The 22752-nt window shown below is 39.5% G+C and overlaps 1 protein-coding gene across 1 annotated transcript in view; it reads left to right on the forward strand.

The window, feature by feature from the left end:
- LOC126263162 (ejaculatory bulb-specific protein 3-like) overlaps positions 1-22509 on the forward strand; it is a 42994-nt gene extending 20485 nt beyond the window's left edge. Inside the window, exon 3 of the mRNA XM_049960201.1 lies at positions 22201-22509. Within this exon, the coding sequence (XP_049816158.1) occupies positions 22201-22424 (224 nt within the window). The 3' untranslated portion in view covers positions 22425-22509. The remainder of the gene's footprint in view (positions 1-22200) is intronic.
- The last annotated feature ends 243 nt before the right edge of the window (positions 22510-22752 follow it).

Here is a 22752-nt window from a genome sequence, read left to right on the forward strand (position 1 = left end):
AGAGCAGTTGAACGGGATGGACAGTGTCTCGAAAGGAGAATATAAGATGAACATCAACAAAAGCAAAACGAGGATAATGGAATGTAGTCGAATTAAGTCGGGTGATGTTGAGGGAGTTAGATTGGGAAATGAGACACTTTAAGTAGTAAAGGAGTTTTGCTATTTGGGGAGCAAAATAACTTATGATGGTGGAAGTAGAGAGGATATAAAATGTAGACTGGCAATGGCAAGGAAGGCGCTTCTGAAGAAGAGAAATTTGGTAACATCGAGTATAGATTTGAGTGTCAGTAAGTCGTTTCTGAAAGTATTTGTATGGAGTGTAGCCATGTATGGAAGTGAAACGTGGACGATAAATAGTTTAGACAGGAAGAAAATAGAAGTTTTCGAAATGTGATGCTACAGAAGAATATTGAAGATTAGGTGGGTAGATCACGTAACTAATGAGGAGGTATTGAATAGGATTTGGGAGAAGAGAAGTTTGTGGCACAAATTGACTAGAAGAAGGATTCGGTTGGTAGGACATGTTCTGAGGCATCAAGGGATCTCAAATTTAGCATTGGAGGGCAGCGTGGAGGGTAAAAATCGTAGATGGAGTCCAAGAGATGAATACACTAAACAGATTCAGAAGGATATAGGTTGCAGTAGGTACTGGTAAATGAAGGAGCTTGTACAGGATAGAGTAGCATGGTGAGCTGCATCAAACCAGTCTGAGGACTGAAGACCACAACAACAGCTGTTTCCCACAGTTTGTCATCAATAGTGTAACTGTACAATACTGGATTTCTTTTCCTGTGTAAGCGCAGTGTGTATTTATTTACGTTCAGGGTCAACTGACAGCACCATTCATAAGTTTTCTGCAGGTCATTTTGCAAGTCGATACTGTCTTCTGGCGCCCCTGATCTTATAGAAACTCGCACCATCTGCGAAATGTCTTATAGAGCTTACGACGCCTCCTATAAGACCATTTATATACATTTTAAACAATAACAGTAGTATCGCACTTCATTGGAGTACTCCAGAAATTACATTTACACCTGTCGATTGTGTTCCGTTAAAGGCGATGTGTTGAGTTCTGTCTCCAAATAAGTCTTAAAATCAGTTTGAAATCTAGTCCAATACTCAGTAATCTCCTATTTTTTTCTCTAAACAGGACAGTGTCAGATTCCTTACTGTAGTCGAGATACACGGTACCAACCTGAACGCCAATGTTTACAGTGCTGTGGATCTCATGTAGGGACAGAAGGAACTGAGTTTCACTAGATCTCTGTTTGTGGAATCCATGTTCCATTATATAGAGGAGATTTTCTTTCTCTAATAACGTCCTAATACATGAGCTTCGACCGACTTCCATAACTCTACAACCCTTCTTAAAAAAGTGAATCATCTGAGCTTTTTTTCAATCTCTAGATATCTTTCGTTTCTCCAGCGACCTACGATAAATCGCTGCTATAAGGGGAGCAATTTCTTTCGCATAATATCTGGTCCTCATGCCCTTCCTCTAGAAAGCGATTGTAGTTGTTTTACGACCAGTTATCTCAAGATGACATTTTAATGTTCGTATGATGATTGAAAGATATCTGTGAGCTGTGATTAGAAGCAATTGACCCTAAATAATAAAATGTGTGAGATCATTCAATGAATACTAAAAGGAATCCGTTAAATTTCCGTTACACGATAAATCACACAAATCCAAAGCCGCCAATTGAACTAGCTACGAATTACAATTACGAATCACTTAAACTGGAACGATGGCATTGATGATGTAAGAGTATTGAGTATTGCTGGGCGATATGGAATCCATTCCAAACAAGACTGATGGAGGATATCGAAAAAGTTCGAAGAACAGCAGCTCGTTTTGTATTACCCCGAAATAGGGTACAGAGTATCACGGATACGATACGCGATTTGGGGTGACAATCATTAAAGCAATGGCTCTTTTGTTGGGGCGAGATCTTTTCAAGAAATTTCAATCGCCAACGTTCTTCTCCGAAGGCGAAAATACTTTTTTGACACACTCCCACAGAAAGATTTAAGTGTTCGTTTTTCCCACGTGCTGTTCAAGAGTGGGGAAGCAGAGAAGTGCAGTGAAGAGGTTCGATGAACCCATTATCAGGTACTTACTTGCGAATCGTAGAGTAGTCATGTAGATGTATATGTGGATGTAGTCGCAGAAAAGAGGGGCCGTGTTGCGTTTTCCTATGGTGAGACAATTTCGGAAGACCAAATTCAATATCTTGACTTTTTTTGTCATTTTTCGTTTCGCTGCCATTATGGTTGCCGAGTGACTGCATAGTCGATTACAATTACGAAAATCTTAAATTGGAACGATAACACAGATGATGTTGTGGAGAAAGCAAACCAAAGACTTAGGTTTATTGGTAGAACACTCGGGATGTGTAACATGTTTCCCAGGGAGTCTGGGTACACTACATTTGCTGATTTTACATAAGACCAATAACTTTTAGGATTGTAGTAAGTTTCGTGTACTAAATTTTGCTTGTCACGTCATTGAACACTGCTCCAATTGGTCTTCTTACTCTCATTTTCGCTTTGTTCCCCTTTTGTTTCTCACTTAGGTTTTGACTTGTTTGAGTTTGTGATGATGGTCTCTTCAGTTGAGTCAACGTACTCTTCACTGACAGATAACCATCAGTACTGCTAGTTGTTCAGTTTCTGCTTTCTCCACGTGTTCCTTATATCTCTACTATGAACATCAGACATTGGAATATTTGAACCTTTAGTATGAATTACTTTAGGAAAATATGTCAAAATTTTAAAAAAATATAGCTTTTAGTGTTGTAGGAGCATCTCCCAATGGTATTTTAAAAATTGCCTCTAGTGGTTTGTGATTAGTTACAATAATTTACTTTTTCCTGTAAATATATTTCTGAAATTCGTTGACTGGAAAATTACTTTGCCATGACGTCTTTTTCTATTTGTGTATGTAACTAATACGCTGATGCCAATGACTTTGTTGCATATACAACTGGTTCTTCACCGTGCAGTAGAACGGCTCCTGTAGCTCTTTGGCTGGCATCAACTGACAACACATCTCCACTCACATCACAATAACGAAGCACGGAAGTGTTGTGAGACATTATTTTATTTTGGCAAGTGCTTTCTGTTGTGTCGAATACCATTTTCATTCATCTTCTTTTCTTAGTAACTGCCGCACTGCTCTGTTAGTTCAGAAAGGTGAGGTACTTACTTAGATCAGTAATTCACCATCCCTACTACCTGTAGGAGCTACATTTCATCCTTAGGAGAAGGAAATTCATTAATGGCTCTTACTTTATCAGGATGAGGACAAGATCAATCCTATACTAAAATTTATCCTAAGAATTTTGTTTCCTTCACAACAAGTTCGTATTTGTCTTTGACTCAGTTTAATGCCCACATTTTCATATCTCTGATAACTCGCTTTGTTACTTCATAAAGTATTTCCATTGTTTTTTAACTTCCTTGGCTGAGGCTAAGCCACAGGATACTCTCGTGCAATTGAATCTTACCCACAGTGTGCAAATCGTTAACATATTTAGAAGTTCTTTCAGATGCTCATATTTGACAAAATCCATTTTCACAACCTAAACGTGTTAAATATTTTGCTCCTTTCACCACTGTACTAGTTTCTTCCAGCGTCTTGATTGGATAGTGACGTCAAATAATGTTTTTATTTATTTGACTTGGACCAAAGCAAATACGAAGTTCTGCTTTCTTGTGTACGACTATAACGATTGAATATGCTGCTACAGTGTAGCGGCTTCTACAGGCTTGAATATTCAATTTTCAACCATTTTCTGAGTTTAATCTCATACTCAGTTATTGCTCAATTTATGTGGGACCCTTCAGGCGTAGTAAATCTTGAAGTCACCTTCTTAGAGATCTATGTCATACAGAAAATCTTTAACATATTCCAAGCCTGATAAAATCTAATCGCATCTAGACTGTGGAACTTCCATCTGCTCCACTCCTTATATCAGACTCAGTTTTCAACAGGATTTCTGTCCCAAGATTACCTGAAAGTCGGGATCCATCACTAAAAACTTCGCATTCACAAGCTGTCTGAAACCTCACAGAGAAATGTGGCTTCTCCACACCTACCTTACTCGTATTGTATGTAAATAGCTTTTCCATCACAGAATCTGATATTCTGGCACATGCTTTGTTTCCTATTCTTCTGGTTACGTCATTCCAATGTTCACCTGTATCAAGTTCTGATTTTCGTACATTATTTTGAAAAATTATAGTTTCACACCATGCCTTGCAACATTACAATCATTTCGCTGAGCACTTATAAAAAGTCACTACCAATCAAAGACATAAATATTGCTAGTTACATATTTCTTGGTTTGGTATTTTATTTGCACCGCCTTGATGTAGAATTCGAATTTCTGTTATCACAGTTTCCAGACATTCACCATGATGTCTGTATATATCACTAATGATTTATGAGATGTAAACCTATCATAGGATTATTATTTGTCATAATTGCAGGTTCTGTGCTTGTATTAGTGCTGTTGATGGACATAGTATTTATAACATTGTTTTTTAATTTCTGTCACCATGTTATAAGAACAGTTTTATTTGTGTACAGAATAAAAAATGCCCAAGCAAAGTGTGTATATCTCGTTGTTGCAGGATACAAGTATAGTGTATCGGATATACTACATATTACAAGCAGATTAACGTTAGAGATAATGGCTCCTTGAGAGTATACTAATAAGTATGGGAGATTCAGGCCGTATTTTGAGATGTACATGAACTCAGATAAATTATTTTCAGTAAGAGGAAATGTAATTGTTAGGGATCTCAGTGATGTACAGGAATTATCTGACTATTTACATCAGTTAGGTGGTTGAGAGAAAAGCAGATTTATGAGGGAGAACTATGGAGGTACAACAGTTAGAAATGGATACCCACTGGACCCTGATGGAAAGAATCGACGTAGTAATAGAGATAGGAAATTGTTCCTAATAGTAACGATAGAAAACCAAACAGTAAACCTGTACTGAAAAAATCGGAGTCCCTTCGAAAATGTTGATTTCCCTCTCAGTAAAGAAGTAGACTATGACAAGAGCCAGAAAACTAAGAACGCTCAAGGGAGTGACCCTTCCTTGAGAAAATGCTATTCTGGGGCTACTATAGAACAGGTAACAGAATTCAGTAAGTTAACCACTTATGAATCTGATAGAAAGAAGTTACATTGTGTTTACTGTCCAGATCCGTGAACAGAATACGTTGTTTGTGTAAAGGAAAACGAATACCTTACATTAGCAAAGTTCTTCGCAAATAAATAAAGGAAGGATAATCATAGAAAGTACAGGAGTAATGTTTTATATTGTAAGACTAATAATTATTTTCGTCACTGCAATGTATGGTAAAGTACGAAGCATTACAGTTAAGTGTTTAAGAAGAAATGCCCAACCAATGTGGGTTGCGTTATGTGTCTCGTATGTAACTAAGGGAAGTGATGTATTTTGGAAAAGATGGTTGGGGAACATTACAAGATTTTTATTTGAAGTAATTAACAAATGGAGGCAAGACTTCTAGCAGGTATGGTAACTACGCTTTATACTTGTTGCTTTACGTTAAAAGAGATTGTCTATGGGGCCAGGGAGCACTGTGGTTCTAAGAAATGCGGGAATTAGTATTAAGACAGACTTTATCCCTCACTGACGGATATGAAAAGATCTTTTATTAATTTTACAATTATGAAAATGGGACTTAATTGATGTACAAATCATCCTACATTACGTAGGTGACAAACATTTTCAGTAAAGAACTGGAGAAACACTTTTATTTATTTTAATGCTGTTTAATAATGACTGTACATTTATTAATGGTTTGTTTACTTATCCAGGGCGCAGTAGTCTTATTTACTTATTTGTTATTTAATGGAATGAATTAAGTTGGACGAATTCAAGTATTTGCCTCATAAAAGAAATATTGTTTTATAATTGTTCTCGACTGCTGCAGCAGTGGCCCAGTAGTTGCAGTAGAATCTCTCGTTTGTCATAGCAGAGCATTTGGTTAATACTGAAGATAAACAAAATTCTCACACACTCAGCCTAACAAATAAATGATGGATTAGTTTGTTTTCTGTGTGACTGCATTAAAATAGCTAGTTCCTAGCTGTGCCTAGTGGATCGAAAACCTTCAGTGAGAGAAAGTTCTTCAAATGTTCTCAAAGAAAAGGGATTAAATAACAATAACAAGAAAGGGAAAGAATGCAGTGGCATGAATGATAATCTTCGTATTTAATTTATGTCTCTTGCCGTAAGAATAATGCACGTGCTCAGTACAAAGAAAATCTGAGTTAAACTATATTGGAATCTTTATATATGTGGAGTGGAAGTCTTGCTCCCACCGCCGATCTTTGAAATGAATTAGGCAACGGAAGAGTGTAAAACGGTATTATATAAATGAATAATCCATTTAGAATAGTTATATACTCATAACAGAAGACTTACTAATGTCATGATGCGGAATAATGGCTAATTACCGAGTGAATCAACAGCATTGGTAGTGCTAATAATGGAAATAGATATGTCAGTTAACAGTTTGAAGAAAAGAAGTTTGATGATGATGATTATGTCTGGTTTTGTGGGGCACTCAACTGCGCGGTTATCAGCGCCTGTACAAATTCCCAAACTTTGCTCTGCCCAACCTCGCCACGTTGATGGTGAAATGATGAGGACAACACAAACACCCAGTCATCTCGAGGCTGGTGAAAAATCCCAGACCCTGCCGGGAATCGAACCCGGGACCCCGTGCTCGGGAAGCGAGACCGCGACCGCGAGACCACGCCCTGCGGACAAGAAAAGAAGTGCGTGGGGATAATGTATTCTTATGGAGATTAAGATGGAATGTTAGCTACTGGTAGAACACCAGAGGAATACAACGTTTACAGTGAAGTTGCAGAACACATTTATGTTAGTTGTGCTTAAAATGAGGAATTAATTGAAGCTATAATATATTACAAACTTGTAAGCGAGATGTGTGTGAAGTGGTTAGAAACAGACCGCAAATTTATACATTCTCAAAGGCACAGTTGTTCAAACTGATACCACAGTTACTGGGAAGATTTGCTTAAAATTTGTGTTGCAGCTACGTTGTGAGAGGAGTTAGTATGAATACTGCAGTTACTAGGTACAGCTGTTAAACTATAATGCAGTCACTTGAGTGGGGTTGTTAGGTAAAAACTGCGGCCGCTATGTGAAGCTGGGTGAGGAAGGAGCTATTTATAGATTGTATTTTATGCATAATGGAAGGGAAGGCGCAATGTAAATGTGAGAAATGACATACACATAGAAGTACTTGAGTTGGAGATAAGAATTTATGATTAATGACAATTTATGGTTGTTGCTGTTGTTGTGGTCTTCAGTCCTGAGACTGGTTTGATGCAGCTCTCCATGCTACTCTATCCTGTCCAACCTTCTTCATCTCCCCGTACGTACTGCAGCCTACAGCCTTCTGAATCTGCTTAGTGTATTCATCTCTTGGTCTCCCTCTACGATTTTTACTCTTCACGCTGCCCTCCAGTACTAAATTGGTGATCCCTTGATGCCTCAGAACATTTTCTACCAACCAATCCCTTCTTCTAGTCAAGTTGCGCCACAAACTCCTCTTCTCCCCAACTCTATTCAATACCTCCTCATAAGTTATGTGATCTACCTATCTAATCTTCAGCATTATTCTGTAGTACCACATTTCGAAAGCTTCTATTCTCTTCTTGTCTAAACTATTTATCGTCCATGTTTCACTTCCATATATGGCTACACTCCATACAAATACTTTCAGAAACGACTTCCTGACACTTAAATCTGTACTCGATGTTAACAAATATTTCTTCAGAAACGCTTTCCTTGCCATTGCCAGTCGACATTTTATATCCTCTCTACTTCGACCATCATCAGTTATTTTGTTCCCCAAATAGCAAAACTCCCTCACTACTTTAAGTGTCTCATATCCTAATCTAATTCTCTCAGCATCACCCGACTTAATTCGACTTCATTCCATTATCCTCGTTTTGCTTTTGTTGATGTTCATCTTATACCCTCCTTTTAAGACACTGTCCATTCCGTTCAACTGCTCTTTGCTGTCTCTGACAGAATTACAATGTCATCAGCAAACCTCGAAGTTTTTATTTCTTCTCCATGGATTTTAATACCTACTCCGAACTTTTCTTTTATTTTCTTTACTGCTTGTTCAATATACAGATTGAATAGCATCGGGGAGAGACTACAACCCTGTCTCACTCCCTTCCCAACCACTGCTTCCCTTTCATGTCCCTCGACTCTTATAACTGCCATCTGGTTTCTGTACAAATTGTAAATAGCCTTTCGCTTCCTGTATTTTACCCCTGCCACCTTCAGAATTTGAAAGAGAGTATTCCAGTCAATATTGTCAAAAGTTTTCTCTAAGTGTACAAATGCTAGAAACGTAGGTTTCTCTTTCCTTAATCTTTCTTCTAAGATAAGTCGTAGGGTCAGTATTGCCTCACGTGTTCCAACATTTCTACGGAATCCAAACTGATCTTCCCCGAGGTCAGCTTTTACCAGTTTTTCCATTCGTCTGTAAAGAATTCGCGTTAGTATTTTGCAGCTGTGACTTATTAAACTGATAGTTCGGTAATTTTAACATCTGTATTCTATACATTCATAGCTTGCCACCTCTCGAAACTGGTGCAGACCAACTCAATACCAAAAAACACAAATATCGTAAGGGAAAAGTAAGAACACACCAGCAATTTATGGTTATAAAAGGTATTACAAGAACATATATAAGTACTCACTCCTTATAGAAAATTTACATGCAGTAACGACAAATTACTGCATCCTGTCACTCCTCTAAGACGAAAGAGATATAAGAAGCAGTATGGCATTTGAAGACTCATCGACATGTACACAACTGGAGCAGGGCCAAGGACGTGGGAAACCGCATGTGATTTGGAAGCACTCATCTAATATCCACACAGACTGATTTAGGGAAACATAAAATCGATACATTCATAGGTTCCCACCTCCCGACACTGGTGCAGACCAACTCAACACCAAAAAACACAAATACAGTAAGGGAAAAGTAAGAACACGCCAGCAAAACGAGAGAGGTTTAGCCGCACTAACATTCTTCGCAGCTGGTGCTTTTTTCTACTGGGAAGTACGGGTGGCCGTAAATGTGCATTCACATGGACCATATTTCACAATAATATGTGGTGACAATATTGTTATCATGGTGGCAATATAGCTGCAATATACGTCAACATTGCTGTATGGACTGACATTGTTGCTGATGGTTATTTATTGCTTTCCCTTTTGTTCATTATCCATTTTATTTATTTGAGAATGTTAGAGAATTATTACACAGTAGCACGCGATGCAAAACGATTATGTTCAAATTCTACACGCTAAGCGAAGTGATCTTTGGAATGAAAAAATAACCACTTTTGCTCATTCTAATGAGAAATCTATGAAGAAGTAATGAATTAGACCACAGTTTATCTAGGTGAGTTTGCTGATCATCAATCTGAAAATCTTTGTCAAGGGCATTGATTGTTGTAATCTGGGTAATATGCTGAGTGTATTAATTTTAATGTATGTTCCCCACTTTACGTATCTAGTGCCAATGGTTCCTATAAAAACAATAGGCTACTTCTGGATTGTAAGGAACAGCATAGGTAGGACGCATAGACAGTACCTGCTATCTCTTAATTGATCTGTTTGGGGTAGCACTAATTTTGTTGCTATTTTCATTTTTAATACGATTTAACACATCACTGAGAGAGATACTCTCGCACATGAGTGTGCTCCTTACAATCCACATATACGTAAATAAATTCAATGAATAAAAGCACACGATCGGAAAAATAATTTTTTTGTATTGAAGCTATTTCAGCAGTACCATAGATGCAAAAGTTAGACTAAGTAACACATTTCGGTTGATCAGTTAAACAGTCTTCGAATCCATACTAAAACAGTGAACAGAATTCAACCGTTTTGCTATGGTCTTACAGAAGAATTAGTATCATTATCCATAGGCATAATATTTTTCAGAACTATGTCCTAATGACTCTCCTCCCAGTAGTTAAATAGTTTGAGAGGATCTCTGTTACCTTTAGGAGGTATAGTTCAATTGGCTCCTGAGATAGGACATATACTGCAGTTGTATTGTAATGTTTAAATGAATGAATTGTATTTCTGTTCCTTGTATCGTAATCAGTGTAAATGGGAATAGAGAAGTGTTAAACAATCCAGTCTCATCACATAATAACTTTGAATGACTGAAACAATGCACGCAGGCAAGCACTCACAGAAATCCTTGTAATTCTCTTACCAGTGTCACTTGATGCTATAAGCTATCTATGTATTTTCGCTCTTGGTACATACTGTGAATACTGTTGTATTACAGATGGATTGTGTCTATGTTATCGGTTCTTTGTGTATTCCGTCAGAGAGTAGTTAGAATGTTACATGAATGCCCATTTTGTTTCAGTTATTCATTTAGTGTTTTGTTTTGTAACATATAAGCTGTGTGTGTGTGTGTGTGTGTGTGTGTGTGTGTGTGTTAGTTGTCACTTGTGTGTCCTCTATTAGGAAGAGACAGATCTGCATAGCTATGATGAAAACCTGTGTTCAGTTTAAGATGAAGAACCCAGAAACAAAGAATGTTAAGTCTACAGAGAAGATAGAAGACGTTCAGGAAGCTGCAGTAAGTAGTCCAGTAGTTGTTGACTCAATTTAAAATTTTGCGTAGGCTGATGATATTGGCTACTAGAAGGATTTAGCCGCTGTAACAACTCAAATTCAGAATCTAACGACTCGACAAACTGAGATGACCACCAACGAGGCTGATTTAAATAATAAACAGAATAAAATGCCTATTAGGGTAGCAGATACCACCACGAAAGAGGATCTTGCTGCTGTGACTAATGAGGCTTCCGATTTAGCGATGTGGCAAACTGAAATGATTTTACACATCAATGAATTAGCTAACGATATTAAAGAATTGAGAAAGGACCTGGAACAATTTCTACTACCGTTGCAAAAACCCTCTACTGCAATAACTGAAATTAAAACCCAGCAACAGACACTTGATAAATCTGTGGAATCATTGTCTAGAAAGTTGACAATTATATCTACAGGGAAAGAAGAAATCACAGAAAGGAAATTTGAAGAACACCAGAAGATGTTTACAAACACTTTAGCTGAAAGGGCAAAAGACAAATAAGGAAGCAGCCCAATGCATAAATACAACTTTGCCTTGTGCAAATTTACTTGCAGATAGTCATTTCAAACAAGAGATGCATATAATGAAAGAGCAATTATGTCCAAATTTCATAGGTTGGAGAAAGAAACTAGCGGACATGGTGGAAATGACCATGCGAAGAAAGGAGAGGTCTGGAGCGCAGTACAAGAGCGTCAAATTGAACTGCATGATCCTGCACAGATCACATTACAAAAATGTACACATATATCAGCCATTAGCAAACAATTTAAATTCTGCATAAGTATATCTTGCTGCATCAATGGTTTAAACAGCCATGTTAATCGAAGGAAAAATTTTGGAGCACTGTAAGCTCCAGATTTTCTTACCAAATAAGAAAATCGTTAACCCAGGGGTATTTATGTGAGATTTTAGAGGGGTATCACCTAGGCCATGGACTGAGGCTCAGAATATGAGTTACGTATTGGGCTGCATTCATGGAGATGGGCGATATGAGCACAGATGTGACTGAATTTTGTGAGTCCTATGAGGACTACCTAACGGCATTCCTTCCAAAGTACTGGTTGTGTTGAGTTCAAGACCATTTGCAAAACGATGTATTAAACCCAGAACGCTTCTCCTATTGGAATGGAAGCTTACAGATATATTTTGAACAGTATCTGAGAAAGATTTCATTATGGGATGATCCAGTCTCACATTGGGACATTCAACATCTCACATTGGGACATTCTGATAATCTTCAAGTCGATATTGCCCAGGGATATTAACTTAAAACAAATACATGTCACTGCAGATGATCTTGAAGAATTTGTTTCCGTTCAGAGCTCAATAGACAATATACAATACGACGTTATTCTGATATGAACAAAACCTTGTCCACCGCGCGGGGTTGCCGAGCGGTCTAGGGCGCTGCAGTCATGGACTGTGCAGCTGGTCCCGGCGGAGGTTCGAGTCCTCCCTCGGGCATGGGGGTGTGTGTTTGTCCTTAGGATGATTTAGGTTAAGTAGTGTGTAAGCTTAGAGACTGATGACCTTAGCAGTTACGTCCCATAAGATTTCACACATATTTGAACATTTTTTTGAAACATTGTCCATTCAAATGGTGTTACTTCAAGCAATGGGCACAGTAACAATCCAACATAAAACGAACAAAATGTTAATGGAAATAGCTTTAGACCCAATAGAAGTCGTCATAATCGACACGGTCGCCGATATAATTCCAGATAAGCACCCAATGCTAACCCAACAGATTTCTTCATAATCGATACAATTAGTGATATAATCCTGGATAAGCACCTAGTGCAAATAATCAGCACCGGAACCAGACCTCCTTCTGTAATGGAAGTTGTAGACAACACAGCTCATGCAAGTGAACAGCGTTAGGTAAACTATGCCTGACCATACTGTACCTCTAAGGAGTAGTTATGGAAGGTATTGGGTCTGTGATCCAATTAAAAGAAAATTATATCCAGTTTGGTAGCTAATGAGGTAGACTTATATCATTCATACTGGCAGTCACCTGTGGCTGAAGATTCAAGGAAGTACAGCGCCTTTAACTATGCAGGCTGTAACTATCATTTGAAGGTCCTTCTGTTTGGTCTCAATGGCAGTTAGGATATTTCCATCTCTGTACTGGACTCAGTACTCGGCCTGGAACTGTGAAGCCAACTGACCCTCTTTGCCAACTATTTGTTAAAAGCCACTACCTTGTGGGATGGACACATTTCTGTGTTAACCCAGGTGTTACAGACATTTCTTCAGTCAAACCTGAAAAGTGACGTTCTGGACTAGAAAAGAGAAATCTTTCGTCATCTAAATGATTTGAGGGAAATCCTGCCAGATTCTGAGTAGATTAGAGGCATCACGAAGTTTGCTGTGACGAAGACGTAAAACAGTTGAAGGCATTCTGAGCCATGGCTTCCTTCTTGTGAGTTTTTATGCCATACCAATCCATGAAGGCAGAGCTGCTGTCGACAACTGAACATCAGTAAAGAATTTGAAAATATGAAATGAGCTCTCACAAATTCAATTATTCTGCACTAACCTGTCATGTTCTGAAATTTTTATCTTATGAGGGATGTCTTGTCTCTTGGATTAGGAGTCTGTTGGTTTCAGATCAGAATTGTGGATGAAAACCAGACCTTCTGCCTATAATATTCGCCAGTATGATTTTTTCTGACAGTGAATTGGAAATGCTGGTAGTTGTATTGGCATCCTGAAAGTTCACTTATCACCTTTAGGGAGCTCAGATTACAGTTTACAGTGACTACCAGGAGTTAAACTTGTAGGCTACTACACACCTGATTAGCCATATGGACATTAACACTTCTGGAATATAACTTGCAAATGTGTCATATTGGTGGAATGGATAACACAGCTGCTGATGACCTCTCCCAGTTGCTGGAAGAACTTGACCTGTAAATAGTCTCTAATGAAAGATTGGACGAATTTCATTTCTTATTTAGGAAATACGATGCACAGTGGTGGTACTATATAGAATTATGTAAAAATGTGTCTAAGCTGCAAAAGTTAGATCTTAGGTGGTACCTAGTTAGTGATCAGTTGTAGCAGTTGAATGAAAATCGAGGGCAGCAATATTATAAAGTAGTTAAATATGTGCAGTTCGACAATACGATGGAAGCTTATAAATTTGGTGTTTTTATCATCGCTGACAATGACCTGAACCTTATACAGTGTACCCATTATGCATGTCGACATTTTGGAGACATAAATGGTCAATTTAACTCTGCACATGTTGCTCGTTTCCTATTTTCCAGAGTAAAGTCCTATGTGTTCTGAAGACTTGCAATGCACGCCAGAAAGTTAAACTGGACAGTTGGGGTAGTAAAGGATTACTTCATGCCATCATACAACATCATACATGCCATCATACAGCCTAATTCTATAGTGTCTGTCTATATCTGTGCCACATTGCCCGAAGCTTTATGTGGTTCCAAATATGAGTGGCCTTTTGTGATTTATTTACAAAGTACTTAAAGTTGAACCCTGCTTAAACTGCTAGCAGCCCACCATTGGTAAACCAAGTGCGGAACAACTTCTTTCCACACATGTGCCAGCCATCCGCTTTGTTTTCAGGAGATGCATCAATTTTACCAGCCACGTATGGAGTACATTAGAAAAGAACAACACCATACAGATAATAACATCCAGAAACCACACAGTGGCTAACACCATGAAACATACATTTAGAAAGTTTGATAGATTGATGGGAATCTACAGTCACACCAGACGGAATTTATAGACTAACTAAATAAAACTATTTAAAGAAACAGTGAACCATGTGCCTCTTATCTCGACTCGGTTTACACCAGTGGAACTGATGTTTCTAAGAGTAGAGAAGAATGAATTGGATGAGAAGATTCAAAGCGTTTTATTCAACCTCACTGAAAAAGTCAGACAGCGAAAGAATGAGTATGACAAGAGACTGATTCATGCAAAACTCTTTGAAGTGGGACAGAGGATATTGTTGAACACTCACTCCATGAATCACACCTTTATAATATTGGAAGTGACAGGAGTATGTTTGATTTATCTAGATCCTAAGGATACCTAATCCTGGTTTCTGTTTATTTGGGTATCTGGGTAGCCACCAGAAAAAAGAAACTATACCCACATCAAAATGTCAAAAAATGTTGTATTCGATTTAGTGACTGGACATGATGCTTGAAAATTTGGTGTTCAGTGAATGTTTGAGTTGAAATTTTTGCACTATATAATTCTTAGTTACTATAGAATTTTAACACATAAATATTTATGTCAATATCATAACACTGAGGATTCATAACATTGAGAACACTTACTTAAAAGCGTGTTGGTCCACCTCTTGAAAGCGGCTCATCAGTGATTCTGCGTGCCATGTATTGGACAAGTACTTGATAGGTTTCTAGAGGTTTGTGGCATCAGATGCCTATTCACAGGTCACAAATTTCCTGTAATTTATAGGAGGTTGTTTTGTGGGTGCCGAGCTGGCACCAGATAGCATCTAATATGGGTTTTATGATAGTGAGACAATCCGAATTTGATTGCCAAGACATCAACTTGAGTTCAGTATCATGCTCTTCGAATCATTTCAGCACTATACTGGCCTTGTGACATGGACAGTTATATTGCTGGAAAAGGCCATCGCTGTTGGGGAAGACATTGAGCATAAGGGGTTACACGTGGTCCCTAATAATGCTCACGTAGTCCACAGCTGTCGTGGTGCATTCGATTACTACTACAGATCCCATGTAATCCCAGGTGAATGTCCCCCTAACATAATACTGCTCCCACCAGCCTGCATAGTGGCAGGCTGTGTTTTTCGAACAGTCGATCGCCAGAGTGACAGCATATCTGGGCTAGTCCATCGGCCTGGTTTAACAATAAAAAGGATATATCTGATCAAGTTGCACGACTCCATTGATCTGTGGTCCAATCTCGCTGATCCCGTCATAACTGACGATGTTGTTGGATCAACATGGGAACACATAGGGGTCCTCTACCATGGAACACCGTGTTCAACACTGTGAACTGAACAGCGTGCTCCAAGACACTTGTCCCTGCGCCGGCAATGCAGTCTGTCGTCAGATCTGCCACAGATCGCAGCATATCCTGCTTTAGAGAGCGTGCAAGCCTCCGAACCCCATGTTGTGTGATGAGGTGTCGATGTCCAACTTCTTGTCGCATTCTCGTCGTTTAAGCATCTTTCAGCCATATTCCATGCTCACGACAATAGCACGTGAATAGCCGACCAGCATTGGCGTTTCGGAGATGCTAGCACCCCGGCGCTGGGCGACAAGAATCGGGCTTTTGCAAAGTCACTTAAGTCGATGGATTTCGGAATTTGCGCCATTATCGTTGCTAGACTGATGCTCCATTCATTTCTGCTCCGCTCATATACTTCTCTTACCGCATCACGTGCCCTCGGCGCCGCCAGGCAGCATACAGTCTTTACGTGTTCAGTGTTCATAACGTTTTGGGTCATTTGTGTATGTTGTCACTGCAGTAATGACATTTATTTTCAGTAGGGATGTATGTAGATATTATGTGGATATATGTGTTGCTACTGTACTGATGACAATTAGTTTCAGAGTGATTAGTGATTAAGCTATTTAAGTACGACTTCGCTGATAGTAACGTTTGATATCATAATTCCATACATATTAGATCAAAATATTCATTATTACTTTATTAGCATAAGGAGTTTCTCTAATAACTGTATTTGTTCCTACCACAGAAGTTAAAAAACAGTTCAGATTTTATGAGTGAAATGATTCTGATGGTTATAGTACCGAAACACTTGTACCTTCCACCGTTCATATTTCTGAACTGACTTCAATCAATACAGTTGGGAGTACTTTTCCGAGAGATAGTTCAGGTTTACAAGTACCCTACCTGTACATTAAGGTATTTCAAGCTGGTAGGGGGGAGGTATTTACAAGCTTTCTTGTGATGTGTCTTGCACTCCGAATTCCGATCCTTCCTTGGAACTACATACTTGCTTGCCAACTAATTATTTTGGTCGAATTTGAGATTGCTTTAAGTCACTTAGCTGAATTCGACTTGATTTGGGCGTTATAACATTTTGAGTTTGTATAGCTATGCCTTATGGAACTATTGTAACACTGAAGACCGTAATGTTGTTACAAATAACAGACAACGAACTTCTTGTGAAGATGTTGTTGTGGTATGGTATCCAAAATTAGAATGAATGTATGAACATGTGCTCCTCCAGTATCATGGTGGAACGTAAATACACTCCTGGAAATGGAAAAAAGAACACATTGACACCGGTGTGTCAGACCCACCATACTTGCTCCGGACACTGCGAGAGGGCTGTACAAGCAATGATCACAAGCACGGCACAGCGGGCACACCAGGAACCGCGGTGTTGGCCGTCGAATGGCGCTAGCTGCGCAGCATTTGTGCACCGCCGCCGTCAGTGTCAGCCAGTTTGCCGTGCCATACGGAGCTCCATCGCAGTCTTTAACACTGGTAGCATGCCGCGACAGCGTGGACGTGAACCGTATGTGCAGTTGACGGACTTTGAGCGAGGGCGTATAGTGGGCATGCGGGAGGCCGGGTGGACGTACCGCCGAATTGCTCAACACGTGGGGCGTGAGGTCTCCACAGTACATCGATGTTGTCGCCAGTGGTCGGCGGAAGGTGCACGTGCCCGTCGACCTGGGACCGGACCGCAGCGACGCACGGATGCACGCCAAGACCGTAGGATCCTACGCAGTGCCGTAGGGGACCGCACCGCCACTTCCCAGCAAATTAGGGACACTGTTGCTCCTGGGGTATCGGCGAGGACCATTCGCAACCGTCTCCATGAAGCTGGGCTACGGTCCCGCACACCGTTAGGCCGTCTTCCGCTCACGCCCCAACATCGTGCAGCCCGCCTCCAGTGGTGTCGCGACAGGCGTGAATGGAGGGACGAATGGAGACGTGTCGTCTTCAGCGATGAGAGTCGCTTCTGCCTTGGTGCCAATGATGGTCGTATGCGTGTTTGGCGCCGTGCAGGTGAGCGCCACAATCAGGACTGCATACGACCGAGGCACACAGGGCCAACACCCGGCATCATGATGTGGGGAGCGATCTCCTACACTGGCCGTACACCACTGGTGATCGTCGAGGGGACACTGAATAGTGCACGGTACATCCAAACCGTCATCGAACCCATCGTTCTACCATTCCTAGACCGGCAAGGGAACTTGCTGTTCCAACAGGACAATGCACGTCCTCATGTATCCCGTGCCACCCAACGTGCTCTAGAAGGTGTAAGTCAACTACCCTGGCCAGCAAGATCTCCGGATCTGTCCCCCATTGAGCATGTTTGGGACTGGATGAAGCGTCGTCTCACGCGGTCTGCACGTCCAGCACGAACGCTGGTCCAACTGAGGCGCCAGGTGGAAATGGCATGGCAAGCCGTTCCACAGGACTACATCCAGCATCTCTACGATCGTCTCCATGGGAGAATAGCAGCCTGCATTGCTGCGAAAGGTGGATATACACTGTACTAGTGCCGACATTGTGCATGCTCTGTTGTCTGTGTCTATGTGCCTGTGGTTCTGTCAGTGTGATAATGTGATGTATCTGACCCCAGGAATGTGTCAATGAAGTTTCCCCTTCCTGGGACAATGAATTCACGGTGTTCTTATTTCAATTTCCAGGAGTGTATTTTGGCGTGCACTATCAGTTAGTGTTCCAGTCGGGATACAGCTCAAAAATAGAAAATTTAGAGGATACCCAGCGACAGCGTGAGAGGTATATCCAACAGTTCGTCTGTCCAACGTAATTAAGCATCAATCCTGATATAAAGATTTAAAACAGATCTCCGACCGAAATCTACTAAAAGTTTGTAACTTACCTCGTCCGTTTCACTGGAAGTCAGAGCAGACCAGCACTAAACTGTTATCACTGAACTGTTTATACTAATCCCGTTTCTTACAGCCTAGTATCAGTGCAGATTACTAATCGTTTCTGAATGTGTTTAGTATACACATAATCGCCTCGGGAATGGCGCTGTGAGAATTCGATTCACATCACTTCTCATACTGATGACCACCCCTGTTCCAGTCACCCCACCCCTTGGCCGATATTCTATGGATCGGTTGACCAACACTCCTAGATCACCACCACGTACGCTACGGCGTCAAGCAGAGGTCGTGGTGACGTTATCATCATTGCAGTGTGCGTAATGTCTCAGTTGTGATTTGTTTTGTCAAGGAACACCTGGATACGCCAAAGAAAATTTAAATTTAACAGAATTTGTAGCTCAAATGATCAATCGCAAGCAGTTTCCACTATTATGCGCTATGTTTAATACGATTGTTAATCACTATGTACAAACTAATTTTCTTGACGCGAGTGAACACAGTGCTCCAGTCAAACTTTATATCTAGAGTACAAACGGATGATTAACATGTGCAACTGAACACTGTTGATACCACTGTAAGTTAACATATATTTCTGTGAAAGGTTTCTGTTTACTATTCACATATCAATAAAGAATCATGTAAATTTGTGAATGAAAACCAAGACTGAAATCGTTTCCTTCCCATTTTTCCGTGGTTACCCATGCAAACGCATCCCCAAGTGGGGAAGATCTTTGTCAGAACACTGATCCACGGTTCCAGTAGCCAATACTGATGTAGGGAAAGTGCTAACTGCGTAGATATTTTGTCAACCTTAGTTCTGTCTTGGGTAGAGCGTCAACAATCGCTACCAAGCAGAAGTGGTTTTGACTAAGTCAGCTCCAAATTTACTACCAAGTAGACTAAAATGATAGTTAATCGAATATCCCGTAACCAAGAGAAATCTGAACGTTTGATCAGTTTGTACTACAACTATGATATAAAGACAAATGACTTTGAAAGTTACTTTGCGTGAATAATTCGAGCACTACTGTTATCATGTGCAAAGTAATTGTGGTCAAGACGTAATTCCAGTTCACCATTAATTCCAATATCGCAATTTAAAGACATTCGTAAACAATTTTAGCAGGTGTTCTGAGGGCTTTGCATGATGAACAATTTCTAATAAATCAGAATTACGACTTTATCTACCATAAATGTCAAAAAGTTAAAAAATTGTTCTCCTAGTGGGGTCAGGGGGAGGGGGGGGCATGATGCTAACCCTTTTATGTATTATCGCTTTTACTTAGCTGAGTTGTAACGGTGTAGCGTGCGATGAACGCCAAGGATTATGTTTAGACGCTACAGACTACGAATAAGAGTTCTTTGGAATGAATGAATAGTTTACTCCGTGTAATGAGAATTCTATGGGTAACAACAACCTCACAAGACTTTCTGGTAACGTGACGTCGATAGTGGATGCAGCAGGCGCTATCTTCAATTTGACAGATTAAGATATTTGTGTTATAACTTGCAATATGTCGTTTCAAAGCAACGGCGCAATGAAAATTTATCACAAACACGTCACTATTGCCATTAAATGTTAATAAATAACTCATAAACGATATAAACGTTCAAGTGATGCTATAATATTAGAGAATGAAGAAAGAGAGAAACATTTGACGATTTCCGAGTTTGTGGTTAGACAAGAACTTAAGGGGAGAGCTGAAATGCCTGCGACTAAAACAAGCAGCAAAAACATCATATTCTTCGTTCTCACTAATATTTGGTTGTTCATTTCTGAGTATGTGGCGATCTCCGAGTATATGGTCATGCAGAGACCTAAGAGGACGGCTTAAGGTATGGAGAGTGAAAGTAGCAGCCATAACATTCACATTCTTACTTGTCACAAATATTTTTCTGTTTATTTCCAAATAAGTGGAACACAAGCGGAGTCCTTACTACTCACGAATGTGTAAATAACAAACAATGTACAAAATTTCACCGTCAGAAAATTACTTTTTTTTAGACATTCAATTGATCAATTCTCAGCCGTCGAATCCATGATAAACCAGTAATCAGAATTCTAAGTTCCTGCAATTTTCTTAGAGATGAATTAGTGTCATTATTCGTGTGCCTCATATTTATAGGTTATTCCCTCAATAATTAACGTAAACAGTTTAAGAGAAGCCTTAGTTAGCTTTTGGGAGATATAATTTATGGAGCAAGACTGTTGCAGAGAGTGGCCAAGGTGTAACCAAGGTAACGACAGTGTTGCCTGCCACAAGTGGGGAATGTTTCGCGTAGTTGGGCCATATCTGTCTTTCGAAAGGATTTCCTCACCCCTTTCTTCCTCTCTCAAACGCCAAAACGCTGTCGAGTAATGAGACCTGAGCGATGAAAAAATATAATTTTGATATAATTCCAAAGTGTGCGTTCGTGCATAGAGTCACACGAGTGTTTTATGGTCTATGGGAATGGAGAGGATGCGATAACCGTGAATTTCATAAATGTGATTCATCTACGACTACGGCTATGCGGCGTAGAAAGTTACGTATACAAAGATGCTGTCTGGAAAAGGGCCATCTCGCTGGTAACGTCGTACAAGGACGGGATATGGAACAATAAGCCATAAGTTATTACATATTGGTCCTAGGATTTATAAACTTTTAAAATAGTTCCCAGTCATGTTTTAATGCTTGTGGACAGCAGCTTCCCAGCTTTCATATTTGATATTTTTTCCCTGTCTTATAATAGTAGCCGACGATGTATTGAAATTTTGAAATTCATTCTTCAATCAAAGCACTAGACAACCAGGATAAATTATTAATGTAAGCATTTTATTGTTATTTACCTTAAGGAATTTATACAGAGGTTTTACAATTGCTAGGTAAAATAAGAAGTGTCCTTTAAGGAGGTACATTAAAGTTGTGTATTAATCATCATTGGCAAAAATCAGAACCACAGTAGTCTTTTTGTATGTGGTACACGATCTCAGCTATTTGTCTTTTCAAGTCTCGGACCAATTGATTTTACCATACATATAAAATATAGTTTCGATATCTTGGTCAAATTTTAGTAAATTTACTCTAATGTATGGTATATCAGTTCTCAAGTTAAAGTTTCGGAAGCTTACTCAAAATGAAACGAATCTACAAAGTTTGCTACCTCTCTCTCTCTCTCTCTCTCTCTCTCTCTCTCTCCCTTTCTCTCTCCTGGCACATGCAGCTGCAATTCATGTGGGTGGTACTGCCAACAACACGTAATTTCCAATTCATACTATGCGTGAAACACTCCTTTAGGGCACCCAGGGAAATGGCGGATAAATATCTGCGGAAGGTGTAAAGTTGAACATAAACTAGAGCCATGTGTCTCAAAAACATGTCACACAAATAAAGTTATTTAGCTTTTAAATTACCTTCTAATATAAAATATAAGTATTCGCTTTAAGCTTTTTATGCTTCTTTTTTTTCTCAAGAAATAGACTGATATAGAGTACTGTCGTATTTTCTACTTGTTTATTGTTCCGCTTTTGCTTGGAGTGGCTTTATTCGTTTCAGTAATGCTAATAGAGATCATGTTCCTTCTCTTTGCAATGATACTGTTATTTTTTCGTTTGCAGACATATTACCAGAAATTGTGACGTCGGACTGCGCTAAGTGTACGGAAACACAGAATGAAATAGTGAGCGATTTCTTCGCCACCGTATTGCAGCTCTATCCAGATGAGACTGAATATTTCTTGCAGAAATATGACGCAGACAGAAAATACCGCAGCAAGTACCGTTGGGCTTGGAGTGTGAGACGTATCCTCTCAACAGACGTAGAAGGAGAATTTTATAAGTAACAATCCAATGTTTGTTATACAAAATAATGTAAACTTTAAATTAGCCACTGGTAAATGATAAATATAAATCACACTGGAAGAGTTATCATTTACGTTTTATCATGCCTCGAGTGACATGAAAATTCCTGTGCATCAGCTGTTGGAGAGCTAATGATCTCAAGTGCTTTCCTACTCGTTTGGTGCTTACATGCAAGTCTTTAAGGTTCGGAACTCCTGAAACTATCTGAAATCTAAAAATACAAAGACGAGATTTTCTGAATGGATTTCACAGAGACATTTCTACTTCTGAACATCCTGCAGTACTACTTTTGCAACAAAAGTCTTCCGA

Source organism: Schistocerca nitens, chromosome 6, assembly GCF_023898315.1.
Source record: "Schistocerca nitens isolate TAMUIC-IGC-003100 chromosome 6, iqSchNite1.1, whole genome shotgun sequence".
Taxonomy (NCBI): Eukaryota; Metazoa; Arthropoda; class Insecta; order Orthoptera; family Acrididae; genus Schistocerca; species Schistocerca nitens.